Source organism: Alosa alosa, chromosome 1 (assembly GCF_017589495.1).
Source record: "Alosa alosa isolate M-15738 ecotype Scorff River chromosome 1, AALO_Geno_1.1, whole genome shotgun sequence".
Taxonomy (NCBI): Eukaryota; Metazoa; Chordata; class Actinopteri; order Clupeiformes; family Clupeidae; genus Alosa; species Alosa alosa.
In genome coordinates, this window is record NC_063189.1 from 30,455,889 (window position 1) to 30,478,692 (window position 22,804).

At 43.5% G+C, this 22,804-nt stretch overlaps 1 protein-coding gene across 5 annotated transcripts in view; it reads left to right on the top strand.

Moving 5' to 3' along the window:
- pld1a (phospholipase D1a) overlaps positions 1–21,402 on the top strand; it is a 32,417-nt gene extending 11,015 nt beyond the window's left edge. For 4 of the 5 annotated variants that reach the window (XM_048246460.1, XM_048246468.1, XM_048246451.1 and 1 more), the window contains exons 6-26: positions 477–542; positions 912–970; positions 1,356–1,448; positions 1,964–2,116; positions 2,371–2,520; positions 2,782–2,865; positions 7,394–7,475; positions 9,286–9,396; positions 9,521–9,712; positions 10,653–10,863; positions 13,552–13,680; positions 13,832–13,950; positions 14,105–14,218; positions 14,600–14,710; positions 14,920–15,008; positions 16,242–16,355; positions 17,213–17,262; positions 17,424–17,558; positions 19,085–19,238; positions 19,493–19,610; positions 20,317–21,402. In XM_048246460.1, coding sequence (XP_048102417.1) covers positions 477–542; positions 912–970; positions 1,356–1,448; positions 1,964–2,116; positions 2,371–2,520; positions 2,782–2,865; positions 7,394–7,475; positions 9,286–9,396; positions 9,521–9,712; positions 10,653–10,863; positions 13,552–13,680; positions 13,832–13,950; positions 14,105–14,218; positions 14,600–14,710; positions 14,920–15,008; positions 16,242–16,355; positions 17,213–17,262; positions 17,424–17,558; positions 19,085–19,238; positions 19,493–19,610; positions 20,317–20,541 — 2,559 coding nt within the window. In that variant the 3' untranslated portion in view covers positions 20,542–21,402. The other variant, XM_048246483.1, reaches the window with a different exon arrangement.
- The last annotated feature ends 1,402 nt before the right edge of the window (positions 21,403–22,804 follow it).

Genomic DNA, 22,804 nt, shown 5'->3' on the forward strand with positions numbered 1-22,804 from the left:
ATGAACTTTGTTAGTTAGTTTAGTTAATGGGTCCCCAGTACATTGAGAATCTGAATTCCTACATTGTGTTACTTTAATACACCCCCTCTGACCCCAAACACACAGACACACACACACATAAACCAGTAAAGCGCTCCAAAGCGCTTAGCTCCTGTTTTACTAGGCTAATGTTTGCACACCTCATTCTATTTCCCAGACTAGCAAATAACATGTGACCAATTTAAGCAATCACTGGCACTTGAGACAGCATCACATCTGATGACTGTAGTCATCACCGTACACACTCTACAGACTGTCCATACCCTCTACATCATGATGAAGTCGACGCAATACATATGCTATGAGATCATAACACATCACACATTTGCATGTGCAATCTTTAGTCTTTTGTTTTTCTGATAAATCTGTTATCAATTAACCAACAAACCTAACTCAGACAAATAATACATACCGATACTTATTTGGTCTTTTGGCAGAGACAACTGGAAGACTATCTGAACAAGCTGCTGAGAATGTCCATGTACAGGCAGTACCATGCCACAGTAAGCCGATTTCCATAAATGTCAGTTCATAGACTACATGGGAGAGGTGTGCTATTCTAGTCAAAACTGTAGTTAGGAGATTGATTCCTGTAAAAGGAAATTATGTATTTCATATCTACGATAAAAGAGTTGCTCTGTGTTTGAGCCTGAGGCTGGAGCAGTTATCTGTTCCCTAGGCAGTAGTTATCAAAAATACCCTCAGTATCCAGCAGTTCCCCAGTCTTTCTCATGGGTCACGTTCTCTATGCTAAGACCATGTTTGATTTTTTTCTCCTGAGTATTATTTTCTTTTCAGTAGATAAAATTAAGTGCTGGCTTTTAATTGGGTTCTTTGATGGTGTTAATCGCCTGCCTTTTCCTTCTTCAAAGATGGAGTTTATCGATGTGAGCCAGATGTCCTTCATTCATGACTTGGGACCAAAAGGCTTGTGAGGACACTTTCTTTTTTCTTTCCTTTTTTGCAGTAATGTATGTCTGCATCCTGTGTGAGACTAAACTCACTGTCACTGTTATCATTGCAATTGCAATATGGCTAATATATGGCTGCATCTATTTCCTCAAATACATATTACACATATCCTCTTTCATGGAAAATAATATCAAACCCATAAAGAGCTTGTTGTCTTATATGTCCTTGTGCTGTCTGTGAGTCTGAAATGTATGTCTGTGATTATATATCTTTGCCTTGTCTGTGAATCTTAAATGTGTGTCTGTGAGCATGTCCTTGCCTTGTATGTGAGTCTTAAATGTATGTCTGTGAGCATTTGTCTTTGCCATGTCTGTAAACTGCTCTGTCATCTCTGTGGGTTCCAGAGAGGGGATGATCCACAAAAGGTCTGGTGGACATCGCATCCCAGGAATCAACTGCTGCGGTCAGGGCAAGGTCTGCTACCGCTGGTCAAAAAGGTCAGTGACACGACAGAAGCCTCATGTGTGCCAACTTTAGATAAACTACCGCTTCGTACATACTATAAATAGATTGCACACTGGATTACACAAAGCATCCAAAAAGGCAGCACGAGGATGCAAGACAAGTTGAAGAAGTGCATGGTTGAAGAAGTTCCCTTTGAGAGAAACCAGATAAGCCCCTTTGAACACAATCATCTTTCTCAGCTCTATCAGCAGTCTTCTGTGGCCAAATTGCACGAACACAGCAGAGAGGGGCCTTAGAGAGAGATTACCCACAGTGAGACCAGCTGAATACCATGATTAGTGCTGTTGTCTCCTTGAAGCTTTGGCACACATCCAGCCTCTCTGGCTCAGCTGATAGGCCCCTCTGTGGCACTGGCACAGGCTGTAATTTTGATGCCATTTAAGGGATGCCACAGACACATTTGCATGCCCAACAGTGACGCTGATTGCTTTGGGTTATCATTGAGGTGGCTGTCTGCCCTCTAAGATGTCTCTCCCTCTATTATTAGGTGGCTGGTGGTCAAGGACTCCTTTTTGCTGTACATGAGGCCAGACACTGGGGCCATCTCCTTTGTGCTCCTGTTGGACAAGAAGTTCAGGGTCAAAATGGACTCCAAAGAGACGGAGACGCGCCACGGGGTGAGGATCGACAGCCTCGGCAGGTGCGTCTCCTCTTGCCGCCATCTTAGCTCAGAGCAGTGACCACCTCCTGCAAGGCATACCATATCATTCAGAATGCAAGGAGTGTAACACTGCCTCAGTCAATTCCATATCCAAATAAACAATGACATTAGTGATGATATGATGTCATAACATATGATCGGCACCTTTACCATAATTACTTGGTCCCATACTCTTTCTCTCTCACTCTCTCTCTCTCTGTCTATCTCTCTCTCTCTCTCTCTGTCTGTTTTAGGACACTGGTGATCAAATGCAATAGTTACCGGCATGCACGCTGGTGGGGGCAGTCCATTGAGAACTTTGTGCGGGAGCATGGCAAGCCCTTCCTCAGGGACCATCGCTTTGAATCTTTCGCTAGAGAAGAGAAGAACATCCTAGCCAAATGGTAATAGTCTCTACACACTAAAGTATACACTATACTACTCAGCACAGTCTCTACACACTAAAGTATACACTATACTACTCAGCACAGTCTCTACACACTACTAAAGTATACACTATACTACTCAGCACAGTCTCTACACACCCTTTCAAGTTTACTTCAGACTTCTTGTTGACATCTTTAAATATAGAGATATACTGTACATAAGAATGCAGATTTCTCTGTTCATTTGATATTGATTCAGCTTGCCTGTTCAAACTGTAGGTATGTCAATGGTAAAACATACATGGAGGACCTAGCCAATGCTATGGAGGAGGCGAGAGAGGAGATCTTTATTACTGACTGGTGGTAAGAAGGAATTCACTTTATTGTACTCGACTGTTATACTGTACTGACTTCAATACATTTCCTTCAGGATTAATAAAGTATATTCACATGTTATCAATAGGCTTAGTAATTCCATTATAAATAGCCAAGGGGTGCTTGATCACAGTTGAAGTGCTGATCCCTTAGTGAATATGGTACTATTATATTCATACCTTAAAATAGCCAGCCCAAAATAGCCCATGTCATGTGATCCAGGTGTGTGTGTGTGTGTGTGTGTGTGTGTGTGTGTGTATGTGCACATTGTGTAAGATTGGATTTCAGTTAAGACATTGCTGTCAAAGTAAACTGACACCCTGTATGCAAATTAAAGAGGCACCAATCTTCTGTATGACAAATGGTCTTGTATGCTTTTACAAGTTTACTACACTTCCTTATGAACAAAACCTGAAGAGACGTTAGTGTCCCTCCGCTTTCTGTCACACTGTACTCTAAATGCACATGTCTTACTGCGGTGAGCGCTGAGCTCTGAGCTGTTTCACTCACAAATATAAAACACTGTAAACTGACAAAGACACGGGCTAAATGAGGGGGGTATTTTGTTATTACATTTCCTTGCATAATATTTATGTGGATGTAGTGCACTTATGACCACTGAGGCTACGGCCTTACACACCTGATAGCACTTACCACGCTCATGCCTCTCTTCTCTCCCCTACTTCTTTCCTCTCCTCTTCCCTCCTCTACCTCCTCTTCTACCACTTCTCCTCCTACCATTCATTGACTAGTACTTAAACTGTAAGCACACATATTCTCTAGTACTAGCAGAGGTGGAAAAAGTATGAAAATATTGTACTCAAGTAAAAGTACCAATACCTTGACATATTACTCAAGTACAAGTTAAAATACCGAAAATGTACTTAAGTAAAAGTAAAAAGTAGTTCATTTAAAATGTACTTTAAGTAAAAGTTACTTAGTTACTTTTTTTTTTTTTTTTTGGGGTGTACCAGAACAACCAGTTTTACCAGAGACTTTCTAATGAGGAAATCAAAAAATCCCACTCCCACAGCACTCAAAAAATCCTCCATAGTAATGCATGGGGTTAGTCAGTTGTCTACAAATATCACAACCCTTCCGCGGCAAAACGTTGACATGTGAATACATTGAGCCAATCATGTGGTGTGTTGTAAAATACATTGAGCCAATAATGTGGTGTGCTGTGAAGACATCGTGCCAATCATCTGTTGTGATCTCGCTGCTGGAGCAAGATTGGTGTCGTGAAGCCTTACGCACACGCATTTCTGCTGAAATAGATGCACGATAAGTGCCCAAAAAGTGTTGCAATATGGCTGTCGAGTGGAGGTACTTGCCTGAAAGGGACTTTGGTCCTAGCTCGAGTTGCTGCAGCTAAGGCAGCCATGTTCATGCTCCCAGTGTGTAGCGCTGTAGCTGCAGCAACTCGAGCTAGGTAAAACCGATTGTTTCAGTTTTGTTCATACCGACAGTACTCGGTGACGTTGAGAAATGGAGATCTATATGAAAAATCACCGGAGTTCTCCTTTAAGAGCAGTAGTTGATTTTCAAAGTTAGTTGCACTCATCCTTGCGTCGCTTTGCAGTGAACAGTAATCCAGCACAACTGAAAAACCCCTCACAGGCAGCTGAGGCAGGCAGGCCAATGTTGAGTTGCAGAGAGTTTTTTTTATATTTGGAAACGAGCAGAAGGTTCAGCAGATTAAAGGGCGTCAAACTGGGGGGGGGGGGAGTATAGGGCCCCAATGGAGGAGAGGGCCCTTGAAAAGTGGAATACGGGGGGTTCACATAAAAAATCCAAACAACTTCATAAGTAGAGTCATGTGTAATGAAGTGGAATAACACAGGGAAAAAGTATTGAACAAGAAAAAGCACTAAGGCAAGGAAATGGAAGGAACGAGCTGGAATCTGTAAGTAGTAGTAGAGTAGGTTTTTCATTACCAAGGTGTCACACAAGAAACATTTCATGATGGATAAAAGCAAAAAGCTCTCCCAAGACCTTTGCAACCTTATTGTGGCAAAACATATCAATGAAACTGGTTACACAGATGCATTTCAAAACTTCAGAATCTTCAGTGAGCAGCATGGGAGCCATTATCTGCAAGTGTAAGAAACATCAGTGCCATGCAGGATCTCCTCGCAATATTTCTGACCAGGGAGTCAGAAGGATAGTCAATTCCAAGAGCCAAGGACCACTCGGAGAAAGCTCCAGAAAGACTTGAAGGCAGCCAATTCAATTAAACAGTTCTGGAAGTAACTAAAGATCAGGATTCACAAGAGGGACCCCTGGAATCTGTTTAGAACAATGGGCCAAAATCACACCTGATACTGTGACTAATACGTTTTGTCATACAGGAAATGTCTTGAAGCTGTCTTTACAAACAAAGGCTTTTCCACAAAGTATTGAAGAAATTTCAGTAGGCACGTTCAATACTTTTTTCCTGTGTCATTCCACTTACAACTGTCAATACACATAACTCTTATGTTTGGATTTTTTATATGTGTGTTAATATAATGTGTGGTGAAAATTTTGAATAGACTCATTGGAAGTTTAAGCTAATTACTGAAAAAAAAATATATATATATATATATATATATATATATATGTCCACCATATATTTATTTTACCTGAATATTTTAACTTCATAAATGTCAAAATGAATGTCAGACGAAATTTAAAGTTTGACTGACTGGATTTTGTATACAAAACATAGTGAAAACTGTCTAAGGCATAGCTTCTCAAAGTGCGGCCCGCGGAAACATTTCTGGCGGCCCGCGATAACATCTGTAAAACTGTTAAAACTGTACAACTGTACTGTGTGCTTTAAAAATAATTAATCTCCGTTTAGTGGTGTTTAGTGGCCGTCAGGTTTTCCTGTGGTGCTTTGGTAGCTGGAATTGGCCCTGAATAAGGCCTATGCTGATAAGAAGCAAGGCACACTGAGACTGTTTGTTCTAAATACTGGTAAGCTTGTACTTGAAATGGACTGCACACAGAACTGTTATATCCCACATTAGTCTGTTGAGGGTAGAGAACCCCAGGGATTGTGTGTGCATTGCAGATTTCACAAGTTTTGCCAGGTTTAGCCTCAGTTATGAATTAAAATGTGTTTAATGCAATAAATATACTGTAAACTGTAGAGATGCAACCTGGTCATTAAAATGATTACAAATAGGATTTATTTTCCAGGTTTTTTTTTCCCCCCGCCCCTTTGGCGGCCCTCAGTTCAATGTTGGGTTCCTGAATTGGCCCTCATCAATCAAAACTTTGAGAACCTCTGGTCTAAGGTCACTCTCACTCTCCCTTGCTAAAGAGCTAAATGGTTTAGTCCGCCTGCACGATTTATAAGGTAGTCTATCTTTTGTTTATTTAGTTGAGCATCGCTAGTAGTGGACCGCTAATTGTTGTGCTGCTGGTGCAATGTCTTTCTCCAAGAAAGCCAAGTCAGGTTACTAAAAAGAGAGACATCAAAATGAGGGGAAACAACTGCTAATAAACTTCTTTTCAAAGAAAGGTGAGCACGAACGTCAAAACACGAAATCCCATAGTGTTTGCTTGAATATCTCCGCTATCATTAGTGCTAAAACGAACTGAGACAACCCATTGAAATAGCGGAAAATACACTTTCATAGGTTAGGCTACACATGTAATCTGATGCATCTCGTGATCCAGCTCCATCACTTTCAGAAAGACTGCATGGCGCCAGCTTGATTCATGTCCTGTTGTAGGCTACATAGCCTGGTGAACCAGACCCACATTAAAATGTAGGGTCTGGGCACTCACCGTTCGCAGTGCTCAGTCCAAGGGGCGGGATAATCAGTTGTCTTTCAAATTACCTCTGCAGGCAATAGGACGCAATAGGATATTTGTTTTCAAGTAGCAGGGAATTCAAGCCAAACCGTTGCAACTCTGCCATCAATCATTATGTTAAGCCCACCAAACGACTCTATACACGATTTCAATGTCCTGATTGAGTTTCGATTTCTGGAGCTCACAAACGAGAGTTGCTAGACTAGCCCTGGCAGCAAATGTAATTTGCCGCTAGGGGCGTGTCTAGATTTCTAGGCTAGGCTATATGTTGATCATTATCACTAGGCTAATGGTTAGGGTGAGATTTCTTTTCTCTCCCTTTCTGTTTTCTTTAGTCTTAACTTTTTTTGGGGGATTTTTTATGTAGCGAAGTACAATACTTCACTCAAAATGTAATCAAGTAAAATTTAAAATACCGATTTTATAAACTACTTAAAAAATACAAAATACACAGAAAAACTACTTTACAGTAACGTGAGTAAATGTATTTCGTTACTTTCCACCTCTGAGTACTAGCATTCACAGACACATTGCTAATTCATAGCTAAGGTCTCATCTGCACTGTAACTTAAATGTTATTCTATTGCTGTAGCTGTAGCTCTGTAGCTTAAATGTTATTTTATTGCTCTAAGTCATCTTGGATAAAAGTGTCTGCCTATTGAATAAATGGAAATGGAAATATACGACCACATTGTCCATTTGTGTGCAGGTTGAGTCCGGAGATCTTCCTCAAGCGGCCGGTGGTGGAGGGCAATCGATGGCGATTAGACTGCATTCTTAGACGGAAGGCAGTAAGTTCAACTTCTGCTCTGCTGATTTGAAAGCTCATTTTAGTGACACTTTGTTTAGCAATCTAATTGTTCTACAGTCTATTGCACCTTAAAGGTCGTTCTTTCAGTGTGTCTTGGCAGCGACAGGTATCAAAGTCTCATCACAGGTGTGCCTCAGGGATCAGTATTAGGGCCCCTGCTTTTCTCTATTTACACTACTTCCTTAGGTGATATCATTCGCTCCCATGGATTTGACTATCATTGATATCTGAGGACTCTAGTGTTTCCCATCGGATTTCTGCATGCCTTAAAGGGAATATTCCACCATTTGGGGAATTACACTCATTTTCCACCTCCCCTTGAGTTAAACAATTGATTTTTACCTTTCTCCAGTTCATCCAGCCGTTCTCTGAGTCTGGCGATACCACTTTTAGCTACAGCCTAGCATAGATCATTGAATCGAATAAGTCCATTAGCATCTCGCCTGCTAGCATCATGTTTAAAAGTGACTAAGCTTTTCGGTAATTTTCCTATTTTAAACTGGTCTCCTCTCAAGTTAGAAAGTGTAATAAGACCAACGGAAAATCAAATGTAGCGATTTCTAGGCTGATTTGACATGGAACTATACTCTCATTCAGGCGTAATAATCCAGTCACTAACCGATTCGTCTGCTGCAGCTCAACCTTGTTGCTGGAAGTTAGCCTACAGGGACTATTTTCAGATGCTGCATGATATCATTGTGCTGCTGAGCCCATGGTGTTCCTTGATTATTACGCTGGAGATTATAGTTCCTCAGCAGCACATCACACTATGATTCTTTGATTATTATTTAATTAATGATGTTATGTCAACTTCCTGAATTACTATTTGTGCGTGATCAATGTGTTTGGCGTGTTTCTTTGCGCGTGAGGACTGTTGCTTAATATTTGATCATGCATGTTTTTGGTGTGCCCAATGTCATGATGTTTGCTTTAGATGTCCGCCATGTAGGGGCGGTGTGCCCGTTTGCGGGTGTTTAGACTTCGCCGAAGAAATTAGTTAATTGGTCATTTAAACGCTGGCTTTTCTCTATGCAGGAGTTTGATGTTTCATGACGCGCGGTAAGGGGCTGTTGTGAGCCCTGCAGTCAGGTCTGCTTTGTATAGTGGCATGTATGCCTAGCCATGAGAGACCTATAAATATTTGTGTCGGTTAAATGTTTTGTTTGTCATTTTCTTTTTACTTCACGTCGGGTGCAACAGAGTGTCGTATATAGGAATTCGACTGTATTTTGATTATTTTGTCACGTTGTAAATAAAACACAATGGGCCCTCTTAAACCTGCTGTCTCAGCCTGATTTCTCCTTCACCACTCGGGTACTCTACTACACTGGGTTCCGCCAAGCAATTGTGCAAGACAACTCAAAACATCAATGTGTACTCAATGGCTGGGGAACATGTGTTTAATAGCAGCGATTAATATGCAACTAATGTACGGCAAGCTAGAAAAACAGGAGCCTGCTCTTGGTGGCTCTGGTCGATATTATCCTCTCTGTATCTTTGCCATTATTATTGTTATTGAATAAAACATTGATCTTTGCTTGTCTCATTAACCATGGTGTTCCCAGGCCAAACATTTGCAAGTGTGCAAAAAAATTAAATGCAAACAACTCACCGAAAGAGCAAATAATGTTTGTCGTAATCATGATTTCACAGTGACATCATTGGATCTGTTGATCGATAAACATCCACACTGAGACCATTGTGTGCCCTCATACAATCAATGGGCGTCTGTGCTTCTTAACATGATTAACCACACTGGCTAATGGTTCATTTTTCCTTGAACTTCTCAGCAACAAGGGGTGAAGATCTTTGTCATGCTGTACAAGGAAGTGGAGCTGGCACTTGGCATCAACAGTGAATACAGCAAGCGGACACTTATGCACCTACACCCTAACATCAAGGTAACACCTCTCTCTTAGTCTGTGTGAGTGTGCGTGCGTGCATGTGTGTTTGTGTGTGTGTGTGTGTGTGTGTGAATACGTATGTGTTTCAAGTCCTACATAACTTGTCATCCTTTATACCCAGGTGATGAGACATCCTGATCATGTCTCGTCCTCTGTTTATCTCTGGGCACATCATGAAAAAATTGTGGTTATTGACCAATCCGTGGCCTTCGTTGGGGGGATTGACCTAGCCTACGGTCGCTGGGACGACAAGGAGCATCGACTGACAGATGTAGGAAGTGTCACCCGAGCCGTCACAATGGCGCTTGAACAGGTTAGAGAGGTTCTTTCTCTGCTGTGATAAGAAGGGCTGCCTGATAGTATCATATAACAATATTCTTTTTTTTTTTTTTATTTGCAAACATCGTCATTACAGAAAATGCAACACTACGACATGCACATGAATACTACATACGACAAACAGATGTACATTACATAAACACATACTGTAACTTAACAAGACATCACATTGACTTGGTCTTCCATAAACATAACACAACATAACATTAATAACAGAAAGGCTAAGGATGATTTGCGTCCAGGATGATTACAGATATGATTATCAGGGATGAAATTGATGACCGGAATGAAAAGAAGGGGATGGGGGGTGCGGATGGTAGCTCTGAGAGTGTGAATGAGGTGGTGTTGGGATGGGGTGGGGATGGGGGTGAGGGGTAGTGAGTATGTGAGGATGTATGTGTGTGTGTGTGTGTGTGTGTGTGTGTGTGTGTGTGTGTGTGTGCATATGTATAAGGCTGGCTTGCTGTTGGGCCAGGAGGAGAGAAGCTGGAACATAGAGAGGGAGGGTTTCAGAGGAGAGGAGTTGTAATTATTCTATTAATGATAAGTATAATAATAGGAATAACTGATTGCCTGGTTGATTGCCTGACTGATTGCCAACCTGGGCACCCATTAATGGCCACAGTTCCACCCAGCCCCCGCAGTTATACTGCGACGAGCTGACAGGGGAGGACCTGCGTGCCACCCATCGCCCCAGGCCCCCAGCATATGCACACATCCCCCACTACCACGACCAACCACACCTCGCCCCCAGACCTTCACCCAACACGCCACTCTTGACCTAAATATGTACAGTATGTGAATGGCTAGGTTGAGGGGTCTATCTAGAGTGTAGCATTAAAAGAAGTGGGCATGCATATAACAATATTCTAACTTTCTACACACCACTGTGTCCACCCACAAATTGTGTGCAGCCCGCAGACGCGCCTGACCACGGAATGGCCCCCGCAGGCGACGCAGGGCAGATCAACGGGCGCACGGCCAGCGGAGCAGGAAGGCTGGACCTGGTGGACCAGCCCAAAATCAAGGGCGTGGGGCGCACACGCAAGAGCCGCTTCAGCCTCTACCGACACCTCCACCGTCACCATGCCGACAGCGTGGACAGCGTGGACAGCTCAGACGACCGTAAATCCTGCCCCTGCCCCTGCCCCTGCCCCTGCCCCTGCCTCTGCCCCTGCCCCTGCCCCTGTTCCTGCCTCGGTTTATTGACTCTGCCACAGTATTAGTCTCAAGAGCCTGCATGTGCAGGGATGTGGGAGTGGTGTTGTGGGAGTGGATGAAAGTTCAGTGTGAGACACATTTTCCATGGAATCAGGAAAAGAGAAATGCTTGCTGGTTTTTCCATGATGTAACTGGCATCTGCCATGCACTGTTCTCATTGACTGCCCCTGGTAACTGATAATTTCAAAGAACCCTCTTGTAAATGACTGCTAAACGTCAGATGTCTGTATGCAGTAAGGAGGGACCAAGCGAGTATAGGGATTGTGTCATGAGTAGGAACTTGTAGGAAATTGTTGGTTACTTGGGGGCTTAAAACAACAAGTAACACTGATTTGACCTCATCTTGGTGTAAATCTACAAAGAACCAAAACCCATGAGTTACTCTTTTACTACTAAATGGAGCAGAAGTGATGCTTAAAGAGCAGAAGTGATGCTTAAAGTACTTTATACAGTATAAAGAACTTTAGACAGATACAGGTTCTACTTCACCTGACTTGAATTATTGAATAATGTCAACAATATGAAATATTTATTTTTCTCCACATATCCTGCCTCACTCACTCTAGGCTAATATGCTCCATTACATTACAGATTATGCTTTAACAAAAAAGCAACAAGTCAAATGTAGTTCCTCAAGATTTATAGAGACACCATTCGAATCATGTGATAGAGTTGTGTTTGACTCTGGATAGATTGCTGCTGGCTTAGTTCCTTTTGTTTTTCACTCTTGTTTTTTTTCAGTCAGTTTTCAGTCCTCTTGTAAAAGTGATATTGGAAGTAATATGCTGACCTGTGGTAGTGTAGAGCAGCAGACCCTGTGACATAAATTCCAAGCCGTGCCTTTGGCACTGGGTTACGGATATTTGAGATAGGCTTTGGGAGCAGATTGCTCGCCCAGAGCTGTTGTGGCGGCCTAGCGGGTGTCAGTGAGTGAGATTTGGATCGATGAACTTTCTCCGACCTCTTCCGTTTTCCCATGAACCAAAGTTATGGCTCTAAGCGAATCAGTGCAGACTTACTGAAGGGATTAGACGACCTCTCTCTCTCGCGCGCGCTCTGTCTCTTCTCCCTGCCTCCTGTTTGAAAGTACTGTAGAGTAAAACAAATCGATTTCCTGCATCTTGAACTTTGGGAACTTGTGAACTTTGGGAGCACAACTTTATCCCTCGGATTTCTGATTTCACTTTATAGATAGATAGATAGATAGATAGATAGATAGATAGATAGATAGATGATCTCCACCAAAGTAAGAGCACCTGATGATCAGCTGAGCTGTCAGCTGAGCCACTGGCCAACAGTCCTATCTGAGCTAACTCTATGCACTCTATTTACAGTATGTGTGGTTCCTCACATATCACTAAGCTATATTTCTGTAATCTCCATTTACAGTACTAGTGCAGTGCCAGTTCAAACATGCTATTCCTGTAGAAAACCCGTAGCCCAGGTCTGCTTTACAAATAAGATGATAGGGAAAAACATTATTTCAGCTAAGCATTCAAAACTGAATATTATATTATAATACATTATAATAAATGTGCAGTGAGCAGAATTTAAGCATGGCTGCATTTGACATTTCAAAATGACACAAGCTTAACAGTTTTTGAGTTAAGGCTATATGTTTAGCCTATTGAATAACTTCATGATAGAGAAGACAAACCATTTTGCGTAATGATGCATCATATGAATTTTGGGACTGAAAAACTCTGGGAGCATATAAGTGACATCACGCTCTGCCACTTGTTGTCTGCAGCTGGTATTGCTTTGCATGTGTGACATTCTGAAATGTCCTTAAATTTGAGACCATTATCGCTCGTTTCAATTTGTGACCTTGCAGTCGGAATTGTTGACTGTTTATTCAAAGTCTAGTGGCAGTCCAAAGTAGCTGCCCTGGGCTATTCGAAGTGTCGGTTTAGCCTATTGCACATCATTTTTCACCTTGTTTTGAATAGCCACTGCAGCCTACCCATATTTGTTGGCGTGGAATCATTTTATGCACGCAAACCACATACAGAGGCATTCTTTATTGTTGACATAATAATCATCCAAAGCTCTTGCATCTTGACTACCTGTGCCATGCATGATTCAGTGCTAGCAAAGCTCCGCTTCTATCCGCTCTGTCTCTGTTCCTGCGCTGTGCTGTGTGAGAGGAGTGGCCAGCGGCTAGAGCAGCAAAAGCCAATGTGTGCTTCTTATACCGATATATTTAACAATATCTTTTATATTTCTTATCCAAACAACGTCAAACTTGACACTGCACTTACTCGTGCTTGTAGCGAGACACCTGGCAAGTTTGAAATCAATCGGGCGAATGGTTCAGACGCTGCAGGACAGACGTTCCTGCAATTTATAGATAAATGTGTGGTTCCTCTCATATCACTAAACTATATTGCTTGGTGGGAGTGGACTAAAAAAAGCTGAGCTTTGTGAATCCCACTGGGACACAACCAGACCCTCTACATGCCACAATTATCATACTTGGACAACACATGCCAATCACTGCATTAAAAAGTCAAGTGTGTGTGTTTGTGTGTGTGTGTGTGTGTGTGTGTGTGTGTGTGTGTGTGTGTTTGTGTGTGTGTGTCCAACCTCCAGGAGGAGGCTCAATGCGTAGCCTCCAGACAGGCGTAGGAGAGCTGATTGGAAACACGCGTTTCTGGCATGGCAAAGACTACTGCAACTTTGTCTACAAAGACTGGGTCCAACTGGAGAAACCTTTTGATGGTATGTGCCAAATCTTGCAAAATACTTTCCATCACGTGCAATTCAGTCATTTCCACTTCCTTTCTGTTGAACTCATCACCATGTGTTCAGGTCGGAGACATATTTTGTGTACATGCACATATTTTTAAGATTTTTATTTATTTTTCGAAAGATTTTATCGACAGGTACACAACCCCGAGGATGCCCTGGCATGATATTTCCTCAGTGGTTCATGGGAAGGCAGCTCGAGATGTGGCAAGACATTTCATCCAGCGCTGGAACTTCACAAAGGTAAACTTCACAAAGGTTTTCTCCTCTCTGTGAATCCCCTCATAGCACTACTGTCGCTTTGGTTAAAAATACGTTAGCCAAATGTAATGTAATGTAATGTAATGAATCTTTGCCAACTGGTGTTCACTCTCCCCATGTGTCCTTCACTTCTCAGATCATGAAGCCAAAGTACAGGTCGCTCTCCTACCCATTTTTACTGCCCAAATCCCACACCACAGCCAGTGAACTGAGATACCAAGTGCCAGAGTGTGTTCAGACTAAAGTGCAGGTGAGAAATATGATATAAACCTTCCTCCTCATATTGCTCCTCTCTCTTACACGCACGCACGCATGCAGGCACACACGCATGGACGCACGCATGCACACACGCACGCACGCATGCACGCACGCATGCACACATGCACACATTAGCATGCACGCACGCACTGACACACACACACACGCACGCACAGTCGCACACATGCATGCACACACGCATGCACACACGCATTCATTAGCCCACCCACACAAACCAACAGTCCCTTTAAAAGTGAATTTGTGGTCATAGTACATGTTTATGATGTCCAGTGACAACTTGTGGTCATAGTACATGTTTACGAGGTCCTGTGAGCAGCTCCATGTGACCTCTAAACGCTTGCTGCCCCTGCAGGTGCTGCGCTCCGCTGCAGATTGGTCTGCCGGTATAAAGTACCATGAGGAGTCCATCCACAACGCCTATCTCCAGGTCATCGCCAAGAGCAAGCATTTCATCTACATCGAGGTGAGAGCCTACTACCCCCCCCACACACACACACACACATTCACACACAAACTAAATCTTACCTTCTATATTAAGGAAAATAGCCTGTATGTTCCTACCCAACCCCCCCCCGCCCCCAACCACCACCACACCATCTGTAGTCTAAATATTTTCACCATGTACTGTATGGATTTTTGACATGATGTGCTCTGCCTGTTGTGTTCCTGCAGAACCAGTTCTTCATTAGCTGTGCTGATGGCAGGCAGGTCTACAACAAGATCGGCGACGCTCTCATTGAGAGGATCCTCAGAGCTCACAAGTGAGTAAGCTGAAGCCCTCAGCTGTCTGGATCCTGCATCAACTTTCAAACACACACACACACATTTGGACATAGAACCCATGCCTAACATACACACACACACACACTTAGACACAGAACCTGCGCCTAACATACTCAGCCACACACACACACACACACACACACACACACACACACACACACACACACACACACACACACACACACACACACACACACACTACACACATAGTATAAACGTGTATTTATAATGCTGGGATTTTTTTAAGCTGCTGCATTACTACAATGTTATCAGTTATCTGATACCCTGCACACCCACAAGCACAAACATCACAGCAGACATAAACACACACACACACACACACACACACACACACACACACACACACACACACAGACACACAAACACACACAATGTCCCTTTGAGCACAGTTGCCAGGTTGTTAAGGTGCCCCATCTGTGCGGATGCCTTCCCTTAGTGAAGCCTTCCTGTGTGTGACAGGCAGTGCTGCTGTTGGTCAGGCGAGCAGGTGGATGAGGTGCGGAGGCCGTCGGCTGGCCTGCCTCTGATGTGTCTCATTTGCAGGGGAGGCAGCCCCCCCTCCCTGCCAAGGTGTGACAGGAGCAGCCGTGATGTGCCCTGTGCTTAACAGGAAATGACAACACTTCGCCGGCTGCCACCTGCCATTTCTGTAACACTGGACACACCTGTGCTCGAGGCGACAAGGAAGCAGCAGACACACTCAGGCACCCCGTGGCAGTAGCCGCAGTCAGGCGCCCACATTTGCATGGTAGTGAGAGGTGTGGTTGTGTTGTGTGAGGAATCCAACCAAGGAAAAGAACAGCCCAGTGGAAATTAATGAACAAGGGCTGACTTAGGAGTGGCCACAGTGTCTGAGTCATTGATGGAGACGTGCATCAAATGGACTCATTAGGATAGAAGTGGTCAGACCACAAATGGGTTCCTTGCAGACGACAGGAACAGGAGATCCACAGGAACAGGAGATTGACAGGAGACAAGAGATGACAGGAGATTGTGATGGTCCACTTCATTATACATAATTCACTTATTGTAACCGTTTGTCCAATAAATGTTACTGTGTTTATAAAAATGTACCTGCAAACTGCACTTTAGCTTACATTATCGACTAGATAGAAATTTGCAACTAATTTCCATGCTGTCTAAACAACCCGTAGTGAGCTCTTGGTAACCGTTGTGGTGTTCCACCGCAGGGAGAATAAGAAGTTCCGTGTGTACGTGGTGACGCCACTGTTGCCAGGCTTCGAGGGTGACATCACCACAGGCGGTGGCAATGCCCTTCAGGCCGTCATGCATTTCAACTACAGGTGAGTACTTCTCACAGAGTCCCTTGCTGTCTCTGTCTATCAGTATAGGAATAAAATCAATCCTTAAATTAGGCATGATAAATCGAATCATTAGAAACAGGTGACATAAGCTTAACCTGCCATGGAAAAACATGCCTATCTGCCTACCTAGAGAGAGAGAGAAAGAGAGAGTTTTCAGTTCTGCCCTGTCTGTCTGAGGCACTGCTCTTTCCATCCCATAAACTGTTAAACTGTTATGATACCGGCAAGAGACAGCAAACCCTCCAGCACCTCCCTTTAAAAAAGTAACAGCCTTCAAGTGGTGCCAGACTTTGCTGACCAGCTGCACTGACCATCCTCTTTTACATCCTATTTTAATAAACCCAAAGACTGGACAAGTTGACAGGAAAAGAAATGGCAAATGATTTGTGTGCAGGAGGTGGTCCGTGCAGAGGCAGGAGAAGCACTGGCTCATGTTGTCAGGTTGGAGTAATGTATTCCTGGCGCTGGGTCTGGCGTGGACAGCCACAGCTTCCCGAGCAGGCAGCCTTGCCAGTGGCGCAGCAGGAATAAGACTTTCAGATGAATTGTTTTACATTGGCAGAGCACACTGTCAAGTCTGTTCCTTTCACTGCTGTTTTCCCCCTTCCTTTCTAAACCCAAGAGACAGATGTTGAGGGGAAAAAGACAGAACTGAACAAACACAAAGTTTACCTTAGTAAAAAAAACTAACACTAACTGCACCGATGAAAGTACTGATGAAATATTCTTAATTTAAAATGCATGCCTAAATAAAATGGGGCATGACCTCACCTTGTCTGTGTGGTTTGTTTTTGAAGTGGAGTGTACCTTAGTCTCCTTGATTTCCTCCCTTTCAGAACCATGAATAGAGGAGACTATTCCATCATCTCACAGCTGAAGAAAGAGAGTAAGGATTCATATCTACACATCCCATTCTGTCTATTAAAGTGTTACAAGGAAATGTATGAAGAAACCATTAAACCTTGAACTTGATATTTGGAAGTAAAAGAGACGTCTCTCACTCTGTCTCTCTCTCTCTCCTGTGTATGTGTGTGTGTTGATTTGTAGTGGATAACCAGTGGATGAACTACATCTCCTTTGCTGGCCTGCGTACACATGCTGAACTGCAGGGACACCTGGTGACGGAGCTCATCTATGTCCACAGCAAGCTGCTCATCGCCGACGACAACACCGTCATCATCGGTAAGTGAGAGAAAAAAAACGAGAGAGAGAGAGAGAGAGAGAGAGAGAGAGAGAGAGAGAGACATACTTGTAGAGATACAGCCAACTAGTGCACTTGGTTGAGATGGATTTTCTGTTGAAATATTCTAATGGTTTCCAAAGTATTTTTGAATTCTGTAAGTAAACAAGTTCCATATACCCCCCTCTTCTCATCATCCCTGTGGCATGAAGACAGTGCTCCCCCTAGTGAAACATTATGGAACTGCCACAATTAATCCACAATGAGTCAAACCCATCTCAGTATCTATGATGATCTTTCTCAAATAGACACAACTCAAGCTTGTAACCCAACAAACAGAACAGGACAGCCATGACAATCATCCACAAAAATGTTGTACAGCTTGAACAGTCCACAACAATACAAAGCAAACATTAAGAGTTTTTGTTTAAGTCTTACCATTGCACATCAGCCAATGGGTGACCTCTCTCAGCCACTCACAGTTTCAAGTCTTTCATTTTGTTTTGTGTGTGGGAGAAGTTTCATTTGAGTCAACAGAAAGCATCACTGCTTATGAGGTCACACTGGGGTGCACTGGGTGCTCCGACGTCCAAACCAAACAAACTAAATCACAAAGACACTGTCATTATTGTTATGATCACGTATTTCCAGTTTGATCAAAGCAACTTACACACTCGAAATTACAACCAACCAACCAAAAACCAAAAAAGATTTATTACTGCAGAGGGCAAACTTGAACGATAGCAGCCATCATAACACAAAGAGGAGGAGGCACAATTGTTCAGTTGTTGGAATTGAATTATCTGAAATCTCTCTGTGGATGATTTGTGCAGTATTGAATTACCTTCGCCACGGGATCTGATCACCAGTCAGGGAGATGAATGAAGTGAAGTAATGAAAGCCAGAGGATAACACAATAATGGATTGGATGCTTTTTGGAGATTCTGTTTCATTATCCAACAACATTTCAGTCCTCTTTCCCAAATACTGTATGGAGCATTACAGTTTAGTTTACCCCGAGGCCATAATGATATGTTCTATTCTACTAGAGAGAGAGAGAGAGAGAGAGACACACAATACACACACTCGCACTCATGCACACATGCATGCCCCTTCAGTACACCACGTCATAATCACCGACACACACATGCACGTACAAACACACGCACATACATACGCATGCAAGCACGCACACTCTCACACACACACACACACACACACACACACACACTCACAAACACACTCACACTCCCACACACACTCACACTCATACTCACACTCACACTCACACTCCCACACACACACACACACACACACACACACTCACACTCACACTCACACTCACCCCCACACACACACAGTCACACACACATTCTCACACTCCCACACACATTCTCCCACTCCCACACACACTCACTCACATACACACACACACACACACACACACACACACACACACACACACATACTCCACCCCTCTTGCCCATAGTGCTGTAGCTGTATGATTGATTCCCTGCTTCTCTTTCAGGCTCGGCCAACATCAACGACCGCAGCATGTTGGGGAAGCGGGACAGCGAGGTGGCCGTGATCATGGAGGACACAGAAACCATCCCCTCGGTGATGGACGGAGAAGAGTACCAGGCTGGGAAGTTTGCCCTGGGGCTCAGGCTGGAGTGCTTCAAGTGAGTCGATAAATCGCTAATTCTAGAAGATGCTTTTAGACAGTTTATGTAACACACAACGACATATTTCCTGACGTACATATAACGATGGCATATTTCCTCATATACATATAAGGAAAATATTATAGTTTTAGTATCTGTCATCAAAGGTAGCTGACTTATATCTTAAATCATGTTGTCCTTTTAATTAGAAGTGCTTGTTTAGCATGTGCACCAAAGACAATGTTACATCATTGTTCTTCTTAATTCACCAGAACGATCCTGGGTGCTTTCTCTGACCCCACCATCGACGTGTCCGACCCAATCAGCGATCACTTCTACAAGGAGGTCTGGATGACCGTATCAGGACGGAACGCCACCATTTATGAGAAGGTCTTGCATCCCAGTCCCCTGTCTTCTTGTTTTTGTGTCAGCTTGATGGCGGGAGGGAGGGGGGGGCGGGGTTGGTGATAATGGTGTGAAATGGGGGGGCTGCCTCTTTAATGCCACCAATACATCAAAACGCAGTGAATTCTAATTTAAACATGTCCTTCACTCACTCCATAACCGCACCACTCAATCACTGCCGGTGTGAGAGGAGGGCGGGCGGTTGAGAAGGAGGCCGAGGCGAGCTGGCAGCTGCGACGTGGAGCGGTGGCTCGCTAATGAGTTCTAATGACGCAGCAAATCCATCTTCTGCACCACCATCATGAGCTGACACTTCCTGTAACAGTCCGCTGGCAGTCAATGCCCACCACAGACGTGCCTGACATGACGCATGGCGCCAGGCCGCCACTGAGCCCAGTGCTTGTGCTGCGTGCTACAGCTGCGTTGGGGCAGTGTCTTGTCCTGCTTCTGCTAAAAGCTTTTGATTTCGCCAGATTATACCATGAATATAAGTGCACCATTTCCCTTTTCTTTCCAATTTTCACACTAGCTGATACTTCTTCTTCCACAGAAGTTCTGAGACTTTTTTTAAAAATTTTGTTAGAATGCTGATATTTGTCTAATAACATTAAACATTAAAATATTCAAATACTTAAATAATTACCGTAAATGAATATGTTGATTGTTGATAATTGTTGTGTCCTGTGTGCAGGTGTTCAACTGTCTGCCGTCCAGCCTGGTGAGGAACATGCAGGAGCTCATGGAATTCAAAACGAAGACAGGGCTGGACAAAGACGACCCAGCCAAGGCTCAAGAGCTGCTGAAGAAGATCCGTGGGTTCCTCGTCCAGTTCCCCATGGAGTTCCTCAGCGAGGAGAACCTCACACCCTCCGTGGGTACCAAAGAGGCCATGGCGCCTACAGAACTTTGGACCTGAGTCTGACCCCTCCTGGACCTCACTGGACCACCACTGACACCAGCGAAAAGGGAATCTTTCCTGTTTCCAGAACATTTCCTGTACTGTTTTTCTAAGCAACATATGGTTCCTCCAGTGAAGCTCTGTGACATTTGTCAGAAACAAATGATTTGTACAATTCTTTGTCATTTTATAAATGGCATGTATTTATACGTCAGAATCCCTTAAAGCAACACAGTGTGGTTATTATATCTTTGCCTTACAATGATGGCTTTAAACTTTGATGATGCCACACTGACTTACAGTATGGACAATGGAGTGTCTGCTGATGACTGCTACTGCACTATGTAACTTTGTTGTCATGGGTAGGACCATGACCTTTGCCATCGGTTTTGAATGAGTTGAGTGTCCCCCTTAGTGCTGAATGGGTACCCAGTACATTGATCACTGACAGAAAGGGGAGTTCCTACATTCAAGTCACTTTTAACCTGATGATGGGGAAATGAGACTATCCCATCCCACATAGTGCCCTCTGCCTTTTGGAAATGGAATCTGGATATGTTTTGAGCAGGAATGATGATGTAACGGACCTCCAAGGTACGTCCTTCAGACTCCAGAAATGCATCTAGCATCATCATTTAGTCAGCAGTAACGGTACTCAAAGCAACCTGTTTATTGCTCTTCACTCCAAGGATTCGAGAGCTTTCAGAGTGGACAATCTGCATGTGATAGGTGAAAAGTGCTGAACCGTGCTGATGCAATCCAAGCTCTACTTATGATACTGAAATACAGATGAAAATGTACAATAATGTCTAGTCAGTACACCAAATAAGGAAGGTCTATAGATAGAAATTATGATAGTAAAATATGTTGATTTTGGTAGTTTGGTCTTTTCATGTAGTCTTGGCAACTAGCCATCTAGTAAAGGCCTGAATAATATGCCCAAGAAACGACACTTGTTAAACTCACCTCAACATGTCTTTTGCAATCATTTAACCCGCCATGGGCAATGCTAAAGTCACTGTTACAAACAGTACAGCGTGGAAGATTATCATTATTTTTTACTCTTATGAGACAACTTTTGTGTAGTCTGATGTGAAATGGGTCTTACATGTTTCTTTTTTTGGGGCACTCTGACTCTGCCATGACACTCCTGTTCAGATACAGATACACTGAACTGATTAATTTGAGAAAAGAGATAAAAAGACCCCCTACAGTGAAAACTGATTAATTGGTTGACTTAGTGAAACAGGCCAATCAGGATGCTCTCTGTCTTGCACGAGCTTCAGTCACGCACACACCACCCCTCTCTCTCCCTCTCCATCGTGTGTGCGCTATACTCAGAAGCACACGCTATTTGAAGTCTCGGTCTCACATGCACGTTCTTGCTCGCTCGCACTAGATTCCGGGAGATTTGATCTAATTTGCAGGCATCATGGAGCCTCTATCAATATGCGGGAGACTCCCTGAACTTCCGGGAAACTTGGGATGTCTGAGACTGCAAGCCCAGATCCCCAGACTCCACTCTGGTCCTTCCATTCTGTGTCACTCAGCTGTTTACAAGCAGTCATTCCACTGCAGTGCCTCACTCCCTCTCACTCACTCTGTGGTCCATTGATTTGTTATTTCTGTGATGTACGTTAGTCATTTTAAGACACCACTCTACAATGTCAGATAAACATAGTTCTTTATTGTTTCATTACTTCACATTGACAGAACAACAATCCGTCACTTACTTAAGTGTAATAAAGCAAACCTCTCTTTATTCTCACACTTATTATTATTGATAGCCTCACAAGTCCCCTTCTTTCCCCATGTCACTCCTTCTAGTGGAGTTTTTTTGCTGCTGCTCCTCAGCATAGCAAATGCAGTCTTTGTCTCCCTCTCTCTCTCTCTCTCCCTCCCTCTCCCTCTTTTCTCCCTCGGTACTGAAGGTGCGCTGCTTCGTCAGAGAGGCATGGCAGGTCTGTTGCTGGGAGGGAGAAAAACAACTCGGACGTCATCCCTCAGCTGATGGGCCCGGCCCAATTTCATCACCGCCGTGTCATTTCTAGTTAAGGGTGTCTGAGCCGGGGTTGACAGAGCAGAGAATTCCGGGGTCCACAGGGATCTTCTGATGGGGCCTCACCAAGATCTAAGATTTTTCTGACAGGGTTTCAGCTACAGAAACCATCAAAAAAAGGGGTAAACACATATGCATTACATACATGTGATGTGTAGTCTTGGCAATTCACTAGGCAATTCATTTAACATTTCAAACAAATGCTGAATTAGGGAGAATGTA